Below are 20,535 nucleotides of genomic sequence, written 5' to 3' on the forward strand. Positions count from 1 at the left end.
TATTTTCGCCTTACTTGGCTTTTATTTTATATATATATAGTATATGTGTGTGTGTACTTTACATTTAATTATAAGGACATATATATAATAGTATGTACTTTACATTTAATTATAATTTATTTGATATATATATACATACATATTTACGTTTGTTAGTATTACCGATTGCAATAAAAAGGGAGGTGCACATCTAGATTTTATAACGGAACCATATACAAAATTTCAACGTTCGACAACTAATCGTTTTTGAGTTATGCGAAATGCATACATACGTACTTACACATCACGAAAGCAATCCCTTTCAAGTATCAACTTAGCGTCATAATCATAAGTTATCAGCTTAGAGTAAATGGGATTACATTTAATAATCAGTTTTTTGAAAAAAAAAAAAAAAAAAAAAAAGAGAGTCCTTCATTGTGTTCGTACGTACAGACGTCACTTCAAAAAATAATTCACATGGATTCCATAATCGTCGAAAATGGATATTTCCGTTAAAATATGATACCCAAAAGTTTTCTCGATTACAATACTTACTACCATTTTATTTGGTACAAGGAAGTAAAGAACTTATATTAACCTACATATTCTGATATAAACAATACCTAAGTGCAGTAAATAAATATTTCAGATCAATAAAAGCTCACTATGGCACGCTCAAAAAAAAATAAAATCAATAAATCATTCGTATTCGTATAGCAACCGCATCATTCGTACTCGAATAAACCGCATCGTACGACAGATGCGAGTAACGAAATGAATTTGTGAGTACCGAATCGGTACTTTGAGTCAACCGATGTACCCGTTACTCAGTAACGAATACATGCGGTTTGCGGTGCAAAAAAGACTTAGCGGGTGCAAAACAAGACATCTGTGTACTTTGTCTGTCTGTCCCAAGCTCGACTGCAATACTTTTTTGTATTTTTTATGAGAAGTGTGACGGTGTGTGTTAAGCTGAGAAATATTTTAGGTAGTATTTGTGAAATTAATTAAAATTGCTGTACATAAATTTCTATTATTGATGAAAGTATACAATTATCAGTTGATCTACAGAAAGGGTAATGATATATTGAGAAGTTAGAGTGATTATGATGCAAAACATACTGTGTTTTCGCTGAAGTGGGCTGACGTCGGTATTTTGGCTTGTTAGTTGAATATTATTAGTATTTTGGTATTATCAATGTTTTAGTTGAACATTATTAGTTTGATTCGCTGTATAATATATTTTTATGGTATACTGTGATAAATATTTTAATTCATTTTAGTTGAGATCTAAATAAAGATATTTTCGAGAAAAAACTATTACATCGTAATTTCTAGTAGCAGTGTACTAAAATATTTAATAGCAGGCAGCTGAACTGAAAAAAAAAAAAAAAGTTGTGCGCAGTATTTGATATACTCTTTAATGAAAAATATTTATAACTGCATGATAAGTTTTGGTTTACTGCTACTGTAAAGCAGTATGCGAAAGCAGCAAGCCATTGTACTGATCAGTGGAAATATAATTTTGTAACATTGCAGTTACAAGCAGTTTCCTATCATAATATAGCATTCATATTATTAATTTAGTTTATTTTTTATTATAACAATAATTTTTAGAACATTAAACTCTACGAAAAGGAATATCTATCTGATTGAATTTTGTGACTAGAATTTTGATCCAAACTTTATTGTACTTTGCAGTTACGTTATGACTTTAGTTAGTTAGGATGAATAATATAGAAAAAAATTTGAAAATATTGTACTGCTATACTTGTTATTCTAAAAAGTGTAGCAGTACAATATTTGCTTATTCCCTTATATTTGCTTTATTGCTTATCTAGTAAGGTAATACTGTTATTCTGTTTATTATTTGGGTTTAATGTTATGATTTAAGTCTAAAATTGATTTAAGTTGAAAATACATTGACAAGGTTTGGCAAAGGAGGACTAAATAATCTAAAATGACTAAAAATACGTTAGTGTAATTTATGTCTGTTATCAAATTTGTGTGCTGTTAGAAGTGGGTAAAAGTTACGTATTGGGTGCAAGTTGATAATTTTAAGGACTTTTTTGAAAGCTGTTGATATTTATTATAAATAAGCAAACATTATCAACATACCAAAGAAAATACAGTTTAGTAATTTAAAATACACATTTTTACTTTTGGATAAGTATTATATGATATATTAAAAAATAAAAGTGACCTTTTTGAGAAAATCTGTAATTGTTTTACTATGTTATTCCCATTTATGCAGCAGCCTGTATGCGGCACATACCCACAGAACATAGAATTATGCAAACCCAGCATTTTTCGCTGGCCATGATCATGGTTTCCCAAGAATAGTTGAAACTTCAATATAGCTTTCCAGTGAAACAATCCCACGTAATGAAAATAAAAGATAATTCTGTTTTCACCATTTAAAAGTAACAAATAACAATCAAAAGCAGAGAAAAGTGAATGAGGAGGAGATATTCGAGTTCTGTTCATGTAAGTTCTCTGACAGTTAAAGTAAGATTACCAGAATTAACACTACCGAGCGGCTTTATCTCGCCAATGCCTACCGACCGAAAGCCTATTAATTCGCTTTTTCTCACCAATGCCTACCGACCGATAGCCTATTAACTGACTTTTTTTTCACCAAAACCTACGGATCGATAGCTTATTAATTGGCTTACTTTTTTGCCAATGCCTACTGCTTTTTTCTCGGGGCTACCTGAAAATAGCATTTCAATAGGTAGTCATGACTTCGTACATAAATCATTGGAGCGTTGCAGGAGCATTTTTTAAATCGAAACTCATTACATTAACCCTCTCGCTGCGTACTTTTTTTTTATCAACATAGTTTCAAAAATTGCGTATTTTTTTATTATATATTTCAAATCTTCATATATTTTAGAGTTAAAATATACAAAATTACAAAATTTGTTTGAGAAAGAGTTTTTTTTTTCAATATAGAATTAGATCATAGGAAAAGCTCGTCAGAATATTGAATATGAAGAGTAATGATATAAAAGGAAACTTTTGAAAATTAATATTGGTTAAATTATGATTTATTTTATAAAATACAAAGGTAAAACATATATACTAATGAAAATGTTTGCATAATGTAATATTTTGCATATCAATTTTGCACTACTGTCGAACGTTTTCAATAGAAACTCAATTTTCAGATTTATCACTAACTTCAGAGGAATCCGAGAAATTCTCATCAGTTTCGCTATAACTATCTTCAATATACTTGAAATCAGAGTCAGAACTACTATCAGTGTTGGAAATATCGTCAGGAATATAGGTTATATCACTCGCAAAACGCTTCCTGCCAGACATCACTGAGCTCTGAAAAGCGCGCGCAAAATGCTATATTATGTATTTTTGTATATTTGTCAGAAATGTGGACAACTAACGGCATCTGTTAGTCCACATCTAAATAAACAATTAAACATCACAGAAAAGCCGAAAGGAAACCTTGAACGAGGAAAGAACGGGTTGCACAGTTAAATAAACGGCCAAATTCATCCCCGTGGAAATCGTGGGTTGCGCAAATTTTGCTACATTTACGTTGCCCGTGAAATTCGCGGGATGCGCAACGAGAGGGTTAAATTCGTACAAACTGAAAGGAGTGAGGATAGCCTTTATACATTTGTCTTCTCCTGAAATGGGAATTTTAAAATAAGCTTTGAATAAATCAATTTTAGAAAGAAATATTTGTACCTTTTAAAATATGATGAAAATCTTCAATTTGAGAAATTGCCTAACGAACAGGTATCGTCTGGCCATTCAATTGACAGTAGTTCCCACAAGGCCGATATGAACTTCCTTTTTCGTAACAAGATGCAAGGGGTTTGACCACTGGGAGTTTGATGGATGAATTATTCCATTGTCAAGCATAAATTTAAATTCCTCTTTAGCTGAGCGTTTTGGTTTGAGCTGTCGTGCATTTGAATACACGGGTTGACCATCAGTCATAATAAAATGTGTAACACCGTGTTTAATTTGTGTAGAAAAAAGTTAGGTTTAGGAATTTTGGGATATTTCAACAATAAATTGAACATTTTTAAGGATTTATTTAATGTGGTTACCAAGTTATCGCTGAAAATAGCAATGACATCGCACTAACTTCAGAGGACTTCCTTTGGACACCAAGTTGTGTTACGTCGTCAATTAATTTTTTCCTATTTATATCGATAAGCAAGTTGTATTTGTGAAGAAAATTATCTTCTAAAATACCTATTGTGACATCAGCAATTATGAATGGAAACTGAAAATCACGATGCAATCCCAAATCACGACGAGTTAGCGTTTTTATGCCACAGGTGGAAATATCTCTGCTATTAGCTGCATACAGTTTGTATTTAGTTTTACATTTATTCTGTGAAGTAGCAGGAATTATACTCAAGTCAGCTCCACTACCAATAAGCAAGTGCAAATTTGATCTTCGGTCATAAACGAAATTTGCGACAATACTGCATATTCTCTGCAGAAGCATTGGCCGCTGAACCTGCTGCAGATTCGAGTTTTCCTGATTTTTGGAAATGTTGATTACCCAAACACATGGAGACCGGCATTTCTTTGGAATACACTACTCGAAATCGAAAGTGCTAAAAACAAAATTTGTCAGTAGAGTCATATCGTTTTTGAGATTGTGAACATGAATTACGTGAATCTGAGTCCCGTGTCTTGAGCGAATGGTTATTTCATCAATTTTTTGTTCAAGAGAGGTATTTTTTTGCAGCAAATCATTTACGTAATTGGAAGTGACAATAGCACTAAATACCCCTGATTTCCGATTAATATCGCTGATTTTTATCTGCCATAGACGCTAACTTGGTTACATCTTCATCACTAACTAACAGTGTATTTTTTATTCAGGTATCTTTTCAAGCCATAATGTTTTGATTACATTTTCAGACATATCTCTAGTAGCAACTGATCTCAGTATCTGCAAAATTTGGCTTGGTTTCATGTCTCCAAGCTCGATAACAGTAATCAAACATTTAATCCGTACATTTTCACTTTCTTAAAATAAATGTAATAACCTAGTTTTAGGATCCGAATATTTTGTGGCACTATCGTTCGTTACAAGGTCCCAAATATTTTTGACAAACTTAGTTTCAATAATTAAATTTTGTTTCTTCTGAAATGATATTAGTAATTTTTAATTGTGCTTCAACTTAAAAAAGCCATATTTCCAGTTTATCAGTCCAAAAAAGAGGTATTTTTACACTCACCTTATGAAGCTCAGGTGACTACATCGATTCTTTCCCAGCAGTTTCAGAACAGTCATTGACATTTCGAAAATAAGTTAGGGTCACCCAAGATGTGGCTTGTCTACTAATGTTGAAACTAAATTATGATTAGGAACAGCATCAATTACAAACAAATAGCTAAGTTTATTGCTTTTTATTTTCAGCAATCAAAATGCCATGCTGCTAGAATAACATCGTTCGGAAAACCAAAGTAATGAATCAAAACTCGTTGCCATTCAGCATAAAGAAATATAAATGTAAATATGGACTACTTGCTGCCATTCAGCATAAAAGAAATATAAATATGAATATTAACAAAATGTTAAAGTTAATTTTGTGAAAAAATTAAACACATGAAAAAATATAAAATGCTTGAAATAAAAAATAATGATTTCTCATGCAATAACTGGGTCACTACAGAAGTACTAAAATTGACCACTTCTGTCACTTGTACAGCAGTCTTATGTTTATTCTCACTTTGTTATCCAATCATATTCAGGAAAAATTTCTCTTGATGGTTAGAATTATATTGACAAGGCATTCCGATCAAAAAGGCTTGGACTCTTTCCTCTTTATTTTCAAAGCTACACTTTTCTGCTAAGATATTCTTTCATATTCTCATACTGTTTCAAGAATTCTCACTGTTCTCCTTAGTGACAATTTAATCGTTTTATCTTTTTTCATTCGTGTGCTGTAAGAAGAGAATAGTTTTTGTATCTCTCATCCTTTGAGATAATACATTAATCATATAATCAGGGCTTGAATTCATACGGAGAACGGCTGATTCTTTGCTTTAGAATGGAATTTTAATTCCAGCCAGAGCTCCAAATGAGACAAGATCCAATAATTTTTTTTTTTCATTTAAGTTTAAAATAAATTTTAATAATATATTATCTTTCTGTTTATCATTTTACATTTCTTTTAATTTAATTATTTTAATTTTTAGTTATTTTATTTATTTATGTATATTTTCCTTCATTCCTCACAGTTTTCCATAGGGTCCCAGTATTTCTTATTTTAGAAATTAAGCCCTGGCAGGAATACAGAATTTTTTTCGCAAAATCTCTAAAGAGAACAACAGGGAGAGGTGTTTGGTAGAACAACAGATAGTTGATGTTGTTGAGGGTTGTGTAATGTTGAGTCTGAGCAGTTCTCTGATTTTGTTTTAGAGCACTGTGGGCTTAGGGAGAATAATAAATGTAAAAAATACAGAAAGATTTGGCGATGAATGTGTTTATTTTTAATGTATTTCATAATTTGGGTAGAGTAGACTTTAAGGTACCCCTTGTATTATGGCGCAGTTGTTTGATTTATTGCCAAGTTGTTGTTTCATTTATGGTAGCCTGAGTAGTTGAATGTTATGGAAACCCTATTGTGACGTAATCAGGTGCATGATTCTGGGAAATTTTGAATCATGGGATGTTTTGTGGTGTGTGTTGGTTTGATTGTTTAGATGGTAGAATGGCCGAATGTAGTAAGATTAATTTGAAGTTTCTGTACGATTTGGAGCGAAAAGGGAAAAGAGCTTTGACTGGCGTGTAAATGAAGGTTTACTTAGTAGCCACTATAAGTGTTCTGTATGTAGAAAGGATGTGCGTCTAGTCGAACGTAAAAACAGTTTAGATGGATTTGAATGGGTTTGTAGGAAGAAAGGTTCAAATAGTCACTATGTGAAGCGTTTGATCAGAAAAGTACCTGGTTTGAAAAAAAGTCATTTGAGTATGATTGATATTTTGATTTTTACGTGGCACTGGGTGTACGAAGCAAACTCGAAAATCATGGTAAGTGAATATTTGCTTTTGGTAGTGCTTAAATGTATAACATGTTTTTCCTTTTTTATGTTATTTTATTGTTTGGTTTAAAATATATTTCATTGAGATTATGTATTTTTTGTTTGCCTATATTGTAGAATTTGGTGCTGTTTTGACTTTTTAAGTGAAAATATATTGATGTGTATATGGACAAAGTAAAGGGAGTGCGCAATGCAAGTTTGTCCAATTCTGGGATTTCTTTTAAAGTGAAAATAGGTCGACGTGTACATGATAAAGTTAAAAGAGTGCGCAATGTCATTTTTGTGCAATTCGGGGATTTTTTTTAAGCGAAAATAGGTTGATGTGTACATGGATAAAGTTCAAAGGAGTGCGCAATGCCATTTTTGTGCAATTCAGGGATTTTTTTAAAGTGAAAATAAGTCGATGTGTACATGGATACCAAATTTGTGCAATTGTTTGTCTTGTTATTTCGGCTTTGTGTAGCGGCGATTTTTGGTGCAAAAATCACCGCTTCGCAAGCCAAAACAACGAGTCAAAGAATTGCACAAAATCGGTATCCATGTACCGCCAAAAATCACCAAGTTTCGCCAGGGGATACCCTAAACTATACTTTTACCCATAATTCTTATATAACAGTCTATCCCATGCACTATTCTTATATTACAATTTATTTTGAGTACCTGCCCACCAGCGGCTGAGCGGTAAAGTCGCTGAACACTGGTAGTTCGCTCCGAGGTTCGAATTCCGCGAACGGGCTGGCTGCGTGGGTGTTTTCGTGGTTTTCCCCATGTGTAACGTGTATACGAGCCAGTTTCCCTTAAGTCCTCCATGAAGGCATACCTTCCCTTAGGCAGATAGCCCTAGTGTGCTGTGCCATAATTAAATTAAATTAAAAAAAATTAAAATTATTTTATGTACCTCTATTCTCATGTTAAAATTAATTTTAAGTAATCTGCATTTAAGTATGTTGACTTTTCATATGTTGATAATGTCATGTGATCTTATGATAGGTATGTTTGGGAATCTTTAAAAAAAGTTTCAAAACCCACTAGCTAAGTAACTTTTACTTTTTCATGTGTAAAAAAATCTCTTAATTGCATCAGAGTGGTTCCATTAATGTGCAGGTACCATAAAATCTTTATTTCTGAAAGCTTGTAAAACTTAATATGAAACAACTTATCACCTCCGACAACATAACCATTATTACATAAATAATTATCTGGTTCTTTAGTGGCTTTTGGGAACTTTATAGCATATGATCTGGGTTGTAACTTTATACAAAGCTATGGCACTAATTAGATCATGCAGATAAAGCACAACTAATTTTCAATACTTAGTATTCTTACCAGCAAGTGGTGGTCATATCTGTTTTGATCAGCGGCTTTCTGTTTAGCGAAGCAATAGTGGTGGTAACAGCTAAACTTCAGTTACAAATCATGCTGATTATGATTTTACTTTTTATTTTGACTAACGCCACTTAAAATAAAAGCTCGATAAACCTCTAGTTGAGTGAATGTATGAAGAATGAGAGATGAAAGACTCAACATAAAATTAAGTGTCACTAATCTCCTTTAACCTTTCAGCATGCGCGCGCCATATTTTTTTATTACATCTGTTATTTTACCATTTTTGTCACGAAAAATGACAGGAATGAGTGAATATTGATAATAAATTTGTTAAGAAACAAAATATTAATCTTATTGCAAAATATAAATGATATCACATTCAAATATAAGTAAATTATTTTTAAAATCTTATGTTAGTGAAATGGAAATGCAATGATGTATTTCATTATAGAAAATTTTAAATTTATTATTTAATAATTATATTTTAAAATCAAACCCAATTTTAATATTCATCAAAGGCAAGTACTATAGACAAATAAAAAAGGAAAACACCTTGGTAGGAAAAAAGTAAGTTTAGCATTTCTTACTTCTGCAAGGAAATTTACTTCTTAGGCCCATATCACACAGCGTGTGTTTCACATGAACAACTGTTTCGGACAATTTTTCTGCCTGGTTTACTGTTGAAAGAAAGACGTGCGACTTTTTCCTTCCTTGTTGTTGCAAAACGAAAAAGTTGCAAGTTTTTCGTTTTCAACGAATCAGCTATCAGCGCCGAATGTTGTTAGCTGGTTTGTAATCGAGGACCAGTTTCTCCTGTGTTAACCCCAAAGCGATTTGTGGTGATTGGCTGTTGTGACAAAGCAGAAAAATTGTTCCAAACAGTTTTTCTTACGAAACAAACCGACGTGTGATAGCAGCCTTACTGGTTACAAAAACGCATTTTAAACTAAATTTAATTAGTTTAAAGTGCGTTTTGTTTATTTCCAAACAATTTAACAATTTATTTCCAATTATTTTTATTTATTTCCAAACACTAGAAATAATGGAAAATAAGGAATGGAAAACACTATTGTTCTCCCACATGAAGGTTTCCTTGTCTTCCTTTTCTTCATCAGATAAATCTTGGAATGCGAGCAAAATCAGCTGGTTGCACATATTTTTTTGCCATGAAAACCAATATAAAATTTACAGAGCCAAATGTATTCAAATTAAAATAATTCACGGCAATTAATAGCACAAAATTACAAAATATTTGAGAAAAAAAATATTTTCCGAATTTTCACTCACTACCACGCGCATGTCATAAATTTTACGAAAGAGCTGCCACCTAGCACAAAAGCCCAGTTAAAAAAAAAAAAAAGTCATAGGACTTCCTGTTGGCACATTCCATGATGTGGGGAAGGGTAGAAAGGAGGAATAGAAATGACCTTCAAACGTCTCAGCTTCGATATGCGAAAAATGTGCATTAAAAACTGAATTTGGCGTAAATTTTTCGCATATGCGCTTGCTAGAAGGTTAATATTTCTAGGGCTGTTATAGGTATAAAATATAAATGGTTCAAGAAATTTTTTATTTAAATAATAATTGATAAATTTTACAAATTTTATTTTATTTTTGAATTTGTTTTATAGTTATGTTAAATATTAACAAATAAGATGTAGGGCAAAAATCTGTTTCAGTGTCTTGCATAAAATGCAGATTTGACCCTTCTTATTGAGATAAAAGTAATGTATTTTTGAAAGGGCAGCAAAGTACAGGATTCTAAATATAATTTCACATTAACACATTTTTGAAGAGTTTTGGTTTCAGCATACTTTTTAAATGTCATTTCATTTAAATATATGCAGTTCAGTGAATCTGCAATTCTCAAACTTTTATTCCAGAATTATAGATGCGTAGTAATTATCTGCATTAAATTGTAGATCTATAGAAAGTGTTCACACCTGCTTAAACTTCTTTATATATTAGTAAACAGTTAGCAAAATAAAAGTAATGTTAAAGAAGCAAAACACACTTTTGAAAAGTGACTACTTTTGTTTTCTTGTTTATTTGTTGACTTGTTTTGAATCAAAGCACATTTTCTTAAAAATGGAATTAATTTTATACTTTTTGATTCTGTTTCAGATTTAATTCATCATGGCAGATGATTATGAACCTGACGAGTATGTAAAATATTTTCTTTCCATTTTTAATATAACATTTATGTAATAATGGGTTGTTATTCTTTTCTTAAACATTTGAACTTTAATTTTAGTCCTGTTGGAGAAGATTATGAAGAAGGTGGAGAGGAAGATGAAGTATTAGATGAACTTGAGCAAAATGAGGTAAACTGCTTTCAAAATTTTCCCTCAGTCTTATTGTGTCCATCTGTGAAAAGTTGACTTAAGATTTGATATTTATTTAACTGTGAAATAAGATTGAATTTTAACTTTCTACATTATGCTATGTATTTTTATTGCGTTCAAATCTAACTATGAAATTAGATTATAATTTTTAATTGTATCAGTCATAAAAATATGGTTATGTCAGAAATATTTGTTATGTATTTTGTTTCTTCCTTGTTCAATTTTATACATGTATAAATTGGTAAAATATTCATTTTTTGCTGTCTTGAATAAAGGCCTTTCCTATTTTGACACTTTTCATGCTGAGCTGAAAAACTGAGCTTGTGTATAGAGAATAACTACAGTTTAATGTGAGTGAGTACTTAATGATTAACAGACAGCAGTTTTTCTGTTGACACATTGAAATAAATATTATAACAGGGCTCTCAACAGGGGGGAATTTTATAGTTTTGGGGGGAGGGAGAGGGAGAAACAGTAAGCCTGTAATTCAACTCTTAGTTTTAATTCATGAGTATACAAATTTATTCATGTTTTTGCATTTATCAACATTTTCTATACTTTTCATTGTTTAGATCAGTCGTCAACCCTTAGAACTTCATGGACCACTACACATATAATTTTATATTTGCCGAATCACTAATATGAATTTAAAAAACCTTTAATGAGACCTTAAAAACAACATATTAACATGCAAAAACAATATTCAACTTTCCAATACACGTAACTCTAATTTTCATGTGTTAATATAATTTTTGAAACATCTCTCCCCGAGAAAGAGATAACGCTTGTTGCACCAATCTACAGCTGTTACTAACAATGAACTTCCACTTTTAACACTTAAAAACTGATTGAAAGCTGTCTATGCTTGCTATTTCCGTCACTTTGTGTTTTGTAGAACAAAAATACTGAAAGTGAAAAGATCACCAGTCCTTTGAAAAAAGGGAAGGAAAAAAGTAATATTTAAACAAAAAAAAAAAAAAAAAAAAAGAGGGATATATAATATATTTCTTTTAATTTGCCTCGGACCGGCAAATTAGAATTCTATCCGCGTGCCGGATAGAACCTTTCGGCGGGCTGTAGGTTGCCCATCCCTGGTATAGAGGGACAGCAGTTCTACCTGTAACTTATTAATCTCGTCATAATGTAGAAAAAAAAAACATAATTTAGAAATTAATCATAATGTCGTCATAATCATAATGTAGAAAGTTAGTGGTAGTTTTAGTAGAGGGAAGTGTTGACTCCCTCTCACGTCTGTGGATTTGGGACTACTCCTACCGTCCTTGCCTTAGTGCCGTGGATGCTGTCAGCTCCCAACTTAAGCATTGGGAATTTTGTTTTTCTGCACCGATGAGGGGGGGGGGCTGGCACCCCCTCATGCAGGCCTCCTGATGGAAGAGTCAATTCTAAGTACCGTGTATGGGTTGCTGTTGGCGACCAGGGACAGGGAGTCTCTTCCTACTATTTTACTGTATGAGAAGATACAATGTTTCTGGCAGTCATAAATAAAATTTTCAGCCCTATATCCATTGTGTAATCTGATTAAAAAAAATTTTTTTTTAGTTTTGTATTTGTCTGTTTCTTGTATATATTCTGGATTTAATGAAATTAATAATTGTGTTCTAGAATGTGTCCATAGTTGCTATCTAATTAGATTTCTTGCTAACATTATGTTTTGTACTAAGTGGCATTTTATTAACAGAGAAGAATCCCTCCAGAAAATATGCTCATGTGTGTCAAAGTAGATTTACAGAATGTTCTTCCACATTAACTATTACCATGGCTATATAAGATGTTCTGCTGAAAAACTGTACATGTATAATATTGTAATATTGCTAATCTAATGTATATATCCTTCATATGGATTAGAAATAAAAGCAACCGATCAGTGTTAAAAGTTTTTAAAGCCAAAAAAAAAAAAAAAAAAAAGCTGGAAGCTAGGTCTATGATGTTTCAAAAATCAAAATCTTCAAAATGCATTCAGCCAGTGCTTGGGTTCATTATGTAATTCTTGCTTCTAATTTTTGTTCCTTGCTTGATTGACTCTTTTATCTAATTAGAGCATGTATGTACCAGCAGCACATGTTTTACTTTGATAATTTTGTTTAATGCTATAGTGAAATCTTTGTGTCAACTATGAATTGAAATCAAACCCTAATTTCTATTTTGAATTATATCCAATAGAATATATGCATTTTTTTTTTAACTAAGAGCAAAATAATTTTGTGTGCCCAAAAAATAAACAAGAATTATTAACAGATTAAATGTAGACATCAGATATGGTTTATCTTTTTAATTTTATGCAATTCTCTAAAATTTTGTTATAAAAGAATGCTTTTTTTATGTAATATTTAGGATGAAAATATTGACATCTTACCAGCTACAGATCAACAACCACAGATGAACCAAAAACGTATTACAATTCCATATATGACAAAATATGAGAGGGCGAGGGTATTGGGCACGAGAGCACTACAGATAGCGTAAGTAGCTTATATTTGCATGGGATATTATGCATTTTTTCAATTTAATTTTGATAAACATTCCAATTTTGTTTAACTTGCTTGGTGCATTTGCAGCCATATTATTAAAATAACAAGGAAGAATGAAAAAGACATGTGTCTAATTATATTAATGCCAGTGGAAAGCTTTTAATGGAGGTTAGGATTGTAATAGAATTTGATTTTTAATTGTAATAGAATCTGCTGTTGAGCATTATTTTTGGAAATAGTGTAATATTTCAGAATTTAGTGGGTTTTCTTCCAAACAGAATGGTAACTGATTGTTACAAAAGAGGTTACGATGTTAATTTTCAGCTTTTTTTCTTGTAAGGAAATGCAACATGTGCAGTCATTTGAATACTTATGATTATGTGTGTATTTAATTATGGCAAAGCACACTAGGGCTATCTGCCTAAGGGGAGGGATGCCTTCGTGGAGGACTTTCTAAGGGAAACTGGCTCGTATAAACGTTACACATGGGGAAAACCACGAAAACACCCATGCAGCCAGCCCGTTCGCGGGATTCGAACCTCGGACCGAACTACCAGTGTTCAGCGACTTTACCGCTCGGCCGCTGGTGGGCTACTTATGATTATGTAATTTAGTTTCAGATTGTCTAGTTTTCAGTTACTAACATGGTATATAACTCAATTAAATAAAAGTAATAAAATAGGCAATAAAATTTCTTAAAATTCAAGAACTGTTAATAGAATATTTATGTATAGAAATTTCTATGAATACTGTAAAAAGTGCAGCCAATGAATAGCTTTTCTGAGCTTATTTGAAAACATTTGTTCTCACTTTGTATGTCGTAATTTTAAATGTTTTTTTAAAAATTTCTATGAATATAAAATTTTGCATATATATATATATATATATATATATATTTTTTTTTCTTCAATAGAATGCATGCACCTGTTATGGTAGAGCTTGAAGGTGAAACAGATCCTCTTCAGTTGGCAATGAAAGAACTCAAGTATGTTTCTAGATTAATTGTTAGTTGTATTGTTAAAAATAACCTATCTCTTCATTAAGCTCACCTAGTTAAAATTTTTTAACTTTTCTAAAATTGTTTTTAAGCGTTCATCTGGTTTATGTATTTAATTTTTTGAATTCAGACATAAATGAAGTATAGTAAAACAACTGGACTTCGAACTAAAATTTGAAATGTTCATCAAAATGCAGCTCACATGTTATGAAAAGCTTTGAAAGGAAAGAAAGTTCAAACATAACACTTTTCAGTTTAATCAAAAGGATGAAAAAGAAGTTGCATTTTTAGATAAGTATTGAGATCACAAATTAACTAGACAATTTAAACATTAAATTAAAAGCAAAAGTAGCTCAATATACACTGATGAGCTAGAACATATGACCATCCTCACATTTTTCAATGAACTCGTGTGGATGACCTGGAGCCCAACCGTGATTAATTGGGAATATTAATATTATAAGTGGGAATTATGAAGCAGGAACTGGTGCATAGCTCCTTGATATTCCTAAAGCCTTTGATCTTGTATGGCTTGAAAAGTTGCTCTGTAAACTAATCACTCTGGGTTTCTCCGATGACATCATCAATCCTGTGTTTAAGGTAGATACTTTGTCATTTGCTTCAACAGTTATTACTCTGCATGCTGGCAAATACTTGCAGGCGTTTTGCAGGGCAGTTTAATTGGTCCAGTGTTGTTCTAATTTATGTGAACGGCATCTCTCACAACATAAATACTGCAAACATATAGTATAATAGACGTATAATTGCATAATATAATAGACGTATAATTGTGACACAGTGATTGGCATCATCTTAGATAAAAACTGGCACATTGCACGCATTACTTCCAGGTTACTAAATCTAAAATGTTTCCCTTAAGCCCTTCGCGCCGACTGTCACATATACGTGCCAGCAACGAACGCACTTACCTACCGGCTGACACGCAGGCGTGCCAGAGGATTGTTCCGTTCTCTACCGACTGTCACGTACTTGTGCCAGTACTTTGGAACATTTTTCAAACTATAATTTCTGCCACAAGATGGCACTGTATGTCCATATGGTTTCAGATACATGTACATTAGACCTTCTACTCGAGATGAGAGAAGCGTGACTCACATACACGTGTTTTTGATTATATAAACAAACAGGGAAATAAATGTTTCCGAATGGTGTGATTTATGACGTCTCTTTAAATCGCACTTTATTCGCACGTGGTAGTTGTTTACTGTAAGTAGAGAAGTTTTATTTTCTCTAAAGTGTTGGGTATTTTGGTTTGCAGTTCAGTTTTTAGAAAATAATTAGATCTTGTTAGATGTGAATTCTTTGTTTTTACCGGTGCAATGTCGAAGCGTCGAAAATGTTTAACAGAGCATGAAATAGCAGAAATGATGCAAAATATTTCAGATATTGATTCTGAAATTCTGATATTCTGATATTGATTCTGAAAGATTAACTGAAAAACATTTTCCAAAACTTTGTTCAGAAGAGACTGATAAGAAAATGAGACGATGATGCTTCGTTTGTTCATATTCCCGGAAAAATCCTCCAAAATGGCAAATGAATTATTACGAGTGCAAGGAATGTAACGTAGGACTGTGTGTAGATCCCTGTTTTCAAATTTTTCATATGAAAAGAGAATTTTAAGTAATATATTTAGTTTTCAGATGTATAATGTTAAAATTCATAAAATGGTGAGTAATTAAAATAAAATGTGTAAAATATGCATTTAAACAAGAAATAAGGTAATTAAAGTATATATATAAAAATATTTATAAAGCATGAGCCGTTTAAATACTCTTTAGAGCATTATTAAACAATGCGTTGATACTTCGGAAATTTCATGGATTTAGGCTTAGTAGCAAAAAAGCCCCCGCCCCTGGAGAGACGCTTGCGTAAGACACTGCCGGCCTCAGCGATAAGCGCGCGTTTTCGCTACCCGGCTCAAAGGGGTTAATTTCCCAGAACTCAGTTTTATCTGTAAGTAATAAATTAGTCGTATATAAGGCCATGTTTGCGTCTCAACATTACGTATGCTTGTCCTGTTTAGGTTATGAATGTAAAATATAAAAATATACAGACCTTCAAAATACTGCACTTGGACAAATCATAAGCAGTAGATGGTTCATCAGGAACAGCGCCATTCATGATATGTACAGTATCAATAGTATAGCCAAATTTATGGCTAAAAAGGCAAAAAAAAGGTTTTTAAAAATATTGAAAAAGTAAACAATGAATTAATTTTTTAAACATGAAAGACCTGGAGCTGTGCTCCTTCACTTAGATTAATCTAGTTTTCTTTGTAATTTTGTCTGACAACTGTAGCTTGTCGGATAGGACACAAGACTGCAAATAAACAGGTCACCAGTCTGAATCCAACTTTTTTCATCTTCATCCAATGTTCATATGGATTCGTTTTTTGATATTTATGGTTGCTGCAGTTGTTATTATTTTTCACTCTTCCATTTATTTTATCTTTATTTAAAATTAGAATAGCTCTGAAATTAGTCTCTGTCCTTTAACATATCTACTAAGCCAGTGTATTGTGTATTCTAACTTGACATCCTACGCCACCACAGCTCCTCCCACCTGCCATGCACAGCAGTTTTCACTGACCTGAGATCTACAGCTTTTAACTCTGTTTTCAACTGAAAAGGCTTAGTGTTTTCTTCAATAGCTGGAATAAGTCTCTTTTTATTCTGACACCATCATTCCAACCATGCTATCCAAAGTATAATGCTATCACTATATTGATAACTGCTAGGATTAGACAGGTCTTGTCACTTGCTCCACATGACCCAATCATCTAAGTGAATTGGATTTAATGTGACTACTAGTAAGTCAGTAACTTGCTTGCAGTTGTATGCGATAAAATTGCAATATTTGCAGTATTTAAAATAATTCCAAAACCATCTCTACTTCTAACACAATAAATGGTAAAACATTTTTTAAGTTTTGATTTGGACGCTTCATGTACTGAAGTAATGTAACTGCGTAATAAATAAAGAACAGGATCCACTGTAATTACTAAACCTTCAAACAGTGACTAAATTTGTATTCTAAATCTGTTAACAAAATAGTCAGTTTATTGCATATTATGATGCATTTTAAATTAGTATATTTATTTATTAACTTTGTCTATGTGCATATTTTTACTCCCCCTCTTTTTTTTTTTTTTTTTTTTAATTCATTCTCTGTTGGATTATTTCAATAGCTGACAAGTTATAAAAATTAATTCTATGAGTGATGGATAATCCATTTTCACTGTGCAGTCTGAAGCAATGACAGATTTTGTAGATGATATTGACAAGCTGTTATTTCCAAATAACTTAATTTTTTTTTTTTTTTTTTTTTTTTTTTTTTTTTACTGTCATAGACATTTGAGAAATAGTTTTTCATATCACCTCCCATACTGTTTTTAAATAATTTAGTGCTTAGTAAAATAATGGAAGCCAAGTAGTTCTTATAAAATACTGCTTATTTTTAAAACTCTGAATAAAGGAAATTTTGTTTTCAAACCCGGCAAAATTCATTCTTTAGTTGGTGTTAGTTTAACAGAAAAGTTATTTTTGCATTAAACAGAATGTAATATGTGTCATTCTTCAGGAAGAAAATATATTCCGGGCAGAATTTTTCTCATCCATGTAACTAGTGATAGCTTCATTTACTTGATTTTAAGTTTGAATTCTTGTAGAGTTTGGCTTTTGTAACTTTTAGTTAAGTGAAAATATCATTAACAGTAATTCAGTTAATAAGGTAAGGTTATATTCTCACACTATTAATTTATTATTTAATCTATTATTTGGAATATAACTTTTAGTTTTTTTCTTCTAGAGTTCGAAAAATTCCCATTATCATTCGAAGATATTTGCCCGATGGTAGCTATGAAGACTGGGGTGTTGATGAATTAATGATTACAGAATAGCTGTATGCAAAATCTGTAATAAATGTAATTAATCTGTAATTAATATTTTGTGGCTGTCTGCAGTGCTTTTTATTAGCAACAGAATATGCTGCACTACATTGTGAATTCTAATTTTTGTATTATCTTTTTCTTTTATCTTTTTGATTAAAATTTTTTCTTTCATTGTATGTCTCACAAATAATACATTATATTGCATTATCATTATTATATATGTTCAAGCACTTTAAATTATAGTGAAAGATTCTTAATCACAGTAACAAAGCAGAACATATTGTACAGCTGCCAACCCTCCAGTTAAGCCAAAAACGAAATCGTTTTCTAAAAAAAGTTTGATGAAAAATTTCTTAGCGCATCCTGCAATAAAAGCTAAGGTAATATTTATCTTCTCTTATAAAAACTGAAATTGTCAAATTTTGTTATTTCATAAGTGATTTTTAGGATAATTTTCTGATTAAACCTTTATTCCATTTGAATTATTTTATTGTTTTAGAGATTTGTTAAATATCTAAATATTTTTATTTAATTTTGTTTTAAACTTCATTGAGCCATGCCAGGATCTTCATGGTTGGATCAAAGCCATTTTTCACGATCAAAGGGATCATACACAAGTACCTTTTTTTTTTTTCTTTTCATGTTCAGATTTTTATAATATAAAATTAAAAAAAAATAATAAATAAAAAAAAAAAAAAATACAGAATTGACTTAAATTAGGAAAAAGCAATAGCTTAATATTTAATTCATTATTTTAATTTTATATATTTTACATCCAAATCTAGTTATAACTAGTTTAATAATATAAATTGTTCTTTTAAGTTTGGCAGTTTGGTGTCCTTCTGAAGTTGGGGCAGTGCTTGTTATACAGAACCACACAGTTTTTTATATTCCAAAGCTTAGGAGTTTTTAGGCAGTTTTAAGCTCAGGAAATCAAAATGAGCAAATCCTTAAAAATGAGTATTAATGCCATGTAAACCAATTATACTGTGGGCATTTTATCTGAATCTTTTCTATTTCAGTAGAATAAAAATTTACAATAAATTCAAAAATAATGACCTCATACTAATCTCAATTAAACTTGATAAATATTTATTCATACTTAACATTTTACATAATCATCACCACGTGCAAGGAGAAGGAGAAGAGTACTTATATCAGCTGGCTTCGGAGTATGCTATGCGAAGGGTTACCTTCTGAGTGTCAGACTGCAAATGAATCTCTATAACCTGCCTTTAATACAGTCACAATCCTCAACACTGTTCATTATTTATTGTAGAATGGAACTGTCCTCTTCATCACTCTAAATATCAGTTTGGAACAGTTTGTTTAATGCATTTTGTAGACAGGAACATTTACCCGGATTCTTCCACTTCAGAACAGTCGGAAGCGGATATTCTCAATTGCTAGCTAATTATCAGTCTAGAACAGTTTCTGTGTAATATTTTGTGCATTTATAATAATGATGCATCATTTATCGCACATCATCCGTCAGAAGCCGATATTCTATGTCACTAAGCTTCAGCCCGAAATAGTTATAATACTTCGTAAACAGAAACACAATGTCCGGATGATCACACATCATCATCATTCCGAGCCAGAAGCCGATGTTCTAAGTATCTAAACCTGAAATTTGAATTGCTCATACATCTTATCACTTCCTGCACTCGATAAAGAACTCTCTCGAAAAAAGTTTTTGTTGATATTAACTTGGGACTCATAAATTCGGTATTTCTTCACATTACACACATCTTGAGAAAGACACAGAACCAATTGTCCAATCTTCTTCATAGGGGATTCATACATTCACAGCCCCTTCTTTCTTTGTACTTCAAATCATTCAGTAAAGCTGATCACCTATGAGGCCAATAACCTCTTTAGAAATGTTCTTTTATCTAGCACATGTCCAAGAATCATTATTCCGTTACATCACCCCAAGAAAAGGCGAGTAGGGTATTTTTTCTCATCTCATTTGCCATAGGAAATTTCTGACCATTTTCACACCTTGAGAAAAATCTCTCAAAAAATAAGTCTAGTAGCCAGTGTATTTACCCGTTTGTTTACTGTACAGGCCAAGGATCATTTAAACAATATTGGGGCCATCTCGAAGTTGTGCCTTTTTGTTTTAAAGGTGCCGCATCCATTTAACTTCTATTATTAAATAATTTAAACTGTCCCTTGCTTTTGAGTTATGTTTGTGCAAGAGGTCTTATTTTAAAGCACACATTCTTTCCATAAGTGCCCCCGCTGGCTTACTTATCTCAATATGCAGCAGAAGGCATTCTCTTTCTATGCAACAGACACAGAAAGCAAAAGAATTCTTTATTCACAATCTATTGCCGATTGCTTTTTACCTTTTGCTGGAGCCTTTATCAATTGTTCGTATCTCTTCTCGACTCTCCAGTCGAGGGATCACACAATATTTAAAATTAATCTTCAAGCCAAAAT

At 31.8% G+C, this 20,535-nt stretch overlaps 1 protein-coding gene across 3 annotated transcripts; it reads left to right on the top strand.

Annotated features, from left to right (window-relative positions):
• The first annotated feature begins 852 nt into the window (after nucleotides 1-852).
• Nucleotides 853-18,263, top strand: Polr2F (RNA polymerase II subunit RpII18). Of its 3 annotated transcripts, none has more exons than XM_035368169.2 (6): nucleotides 853-967; nucleotides 10,468-10,505; nucleotides 10,598-10,667; nucleotides 13,041-13,168; nucleotides 14,091-14,162; nucleotides 18,006-18,263. In XM_035368169.2, the coding sequence occupies exons 2-6, from the start codon at nucleotides 10,480-10,482 to the stop codon at nucleotides 18,094-18,096; spliced, it is 387 nt and encodes a 128-aa protein (XP_035224060.1). In that variant the 5' UTR covers nucleotides 853-967; nucleotides 10,468-10,479; the 3' UTR covers nucleotides 18,097-18,263. The 3 variants fall into 3 exon arrangements, with proteins under 3 accessions (XP_035224060.1, XP_035224059.1, XP_035224061.1); XM_035368168.2 differs by having other exon boundaries at nucleotides 921-1,142; XM_035368170.2 differs by having other exon boundaries at nucleotides 943-1,055.
• Nucleotides 18,264-20,535: the final 2,272 nt, after the last annotated feature.

This window comes from Stegodyphus dumicola, chromosome 9, assembly GCF_044657685.1.
Source record: "Stegodyphus dumicola isolate Sdum_Otavi_A_Nest chromosome 9, ASM4465768v1".
Classification (NCBI taxonomy): Eukaryota; Metazoa; Arthropoda; class Arachnida; order Araneae; family Eresidae; genus Stegodyphus; species Stegodyphus dumicola.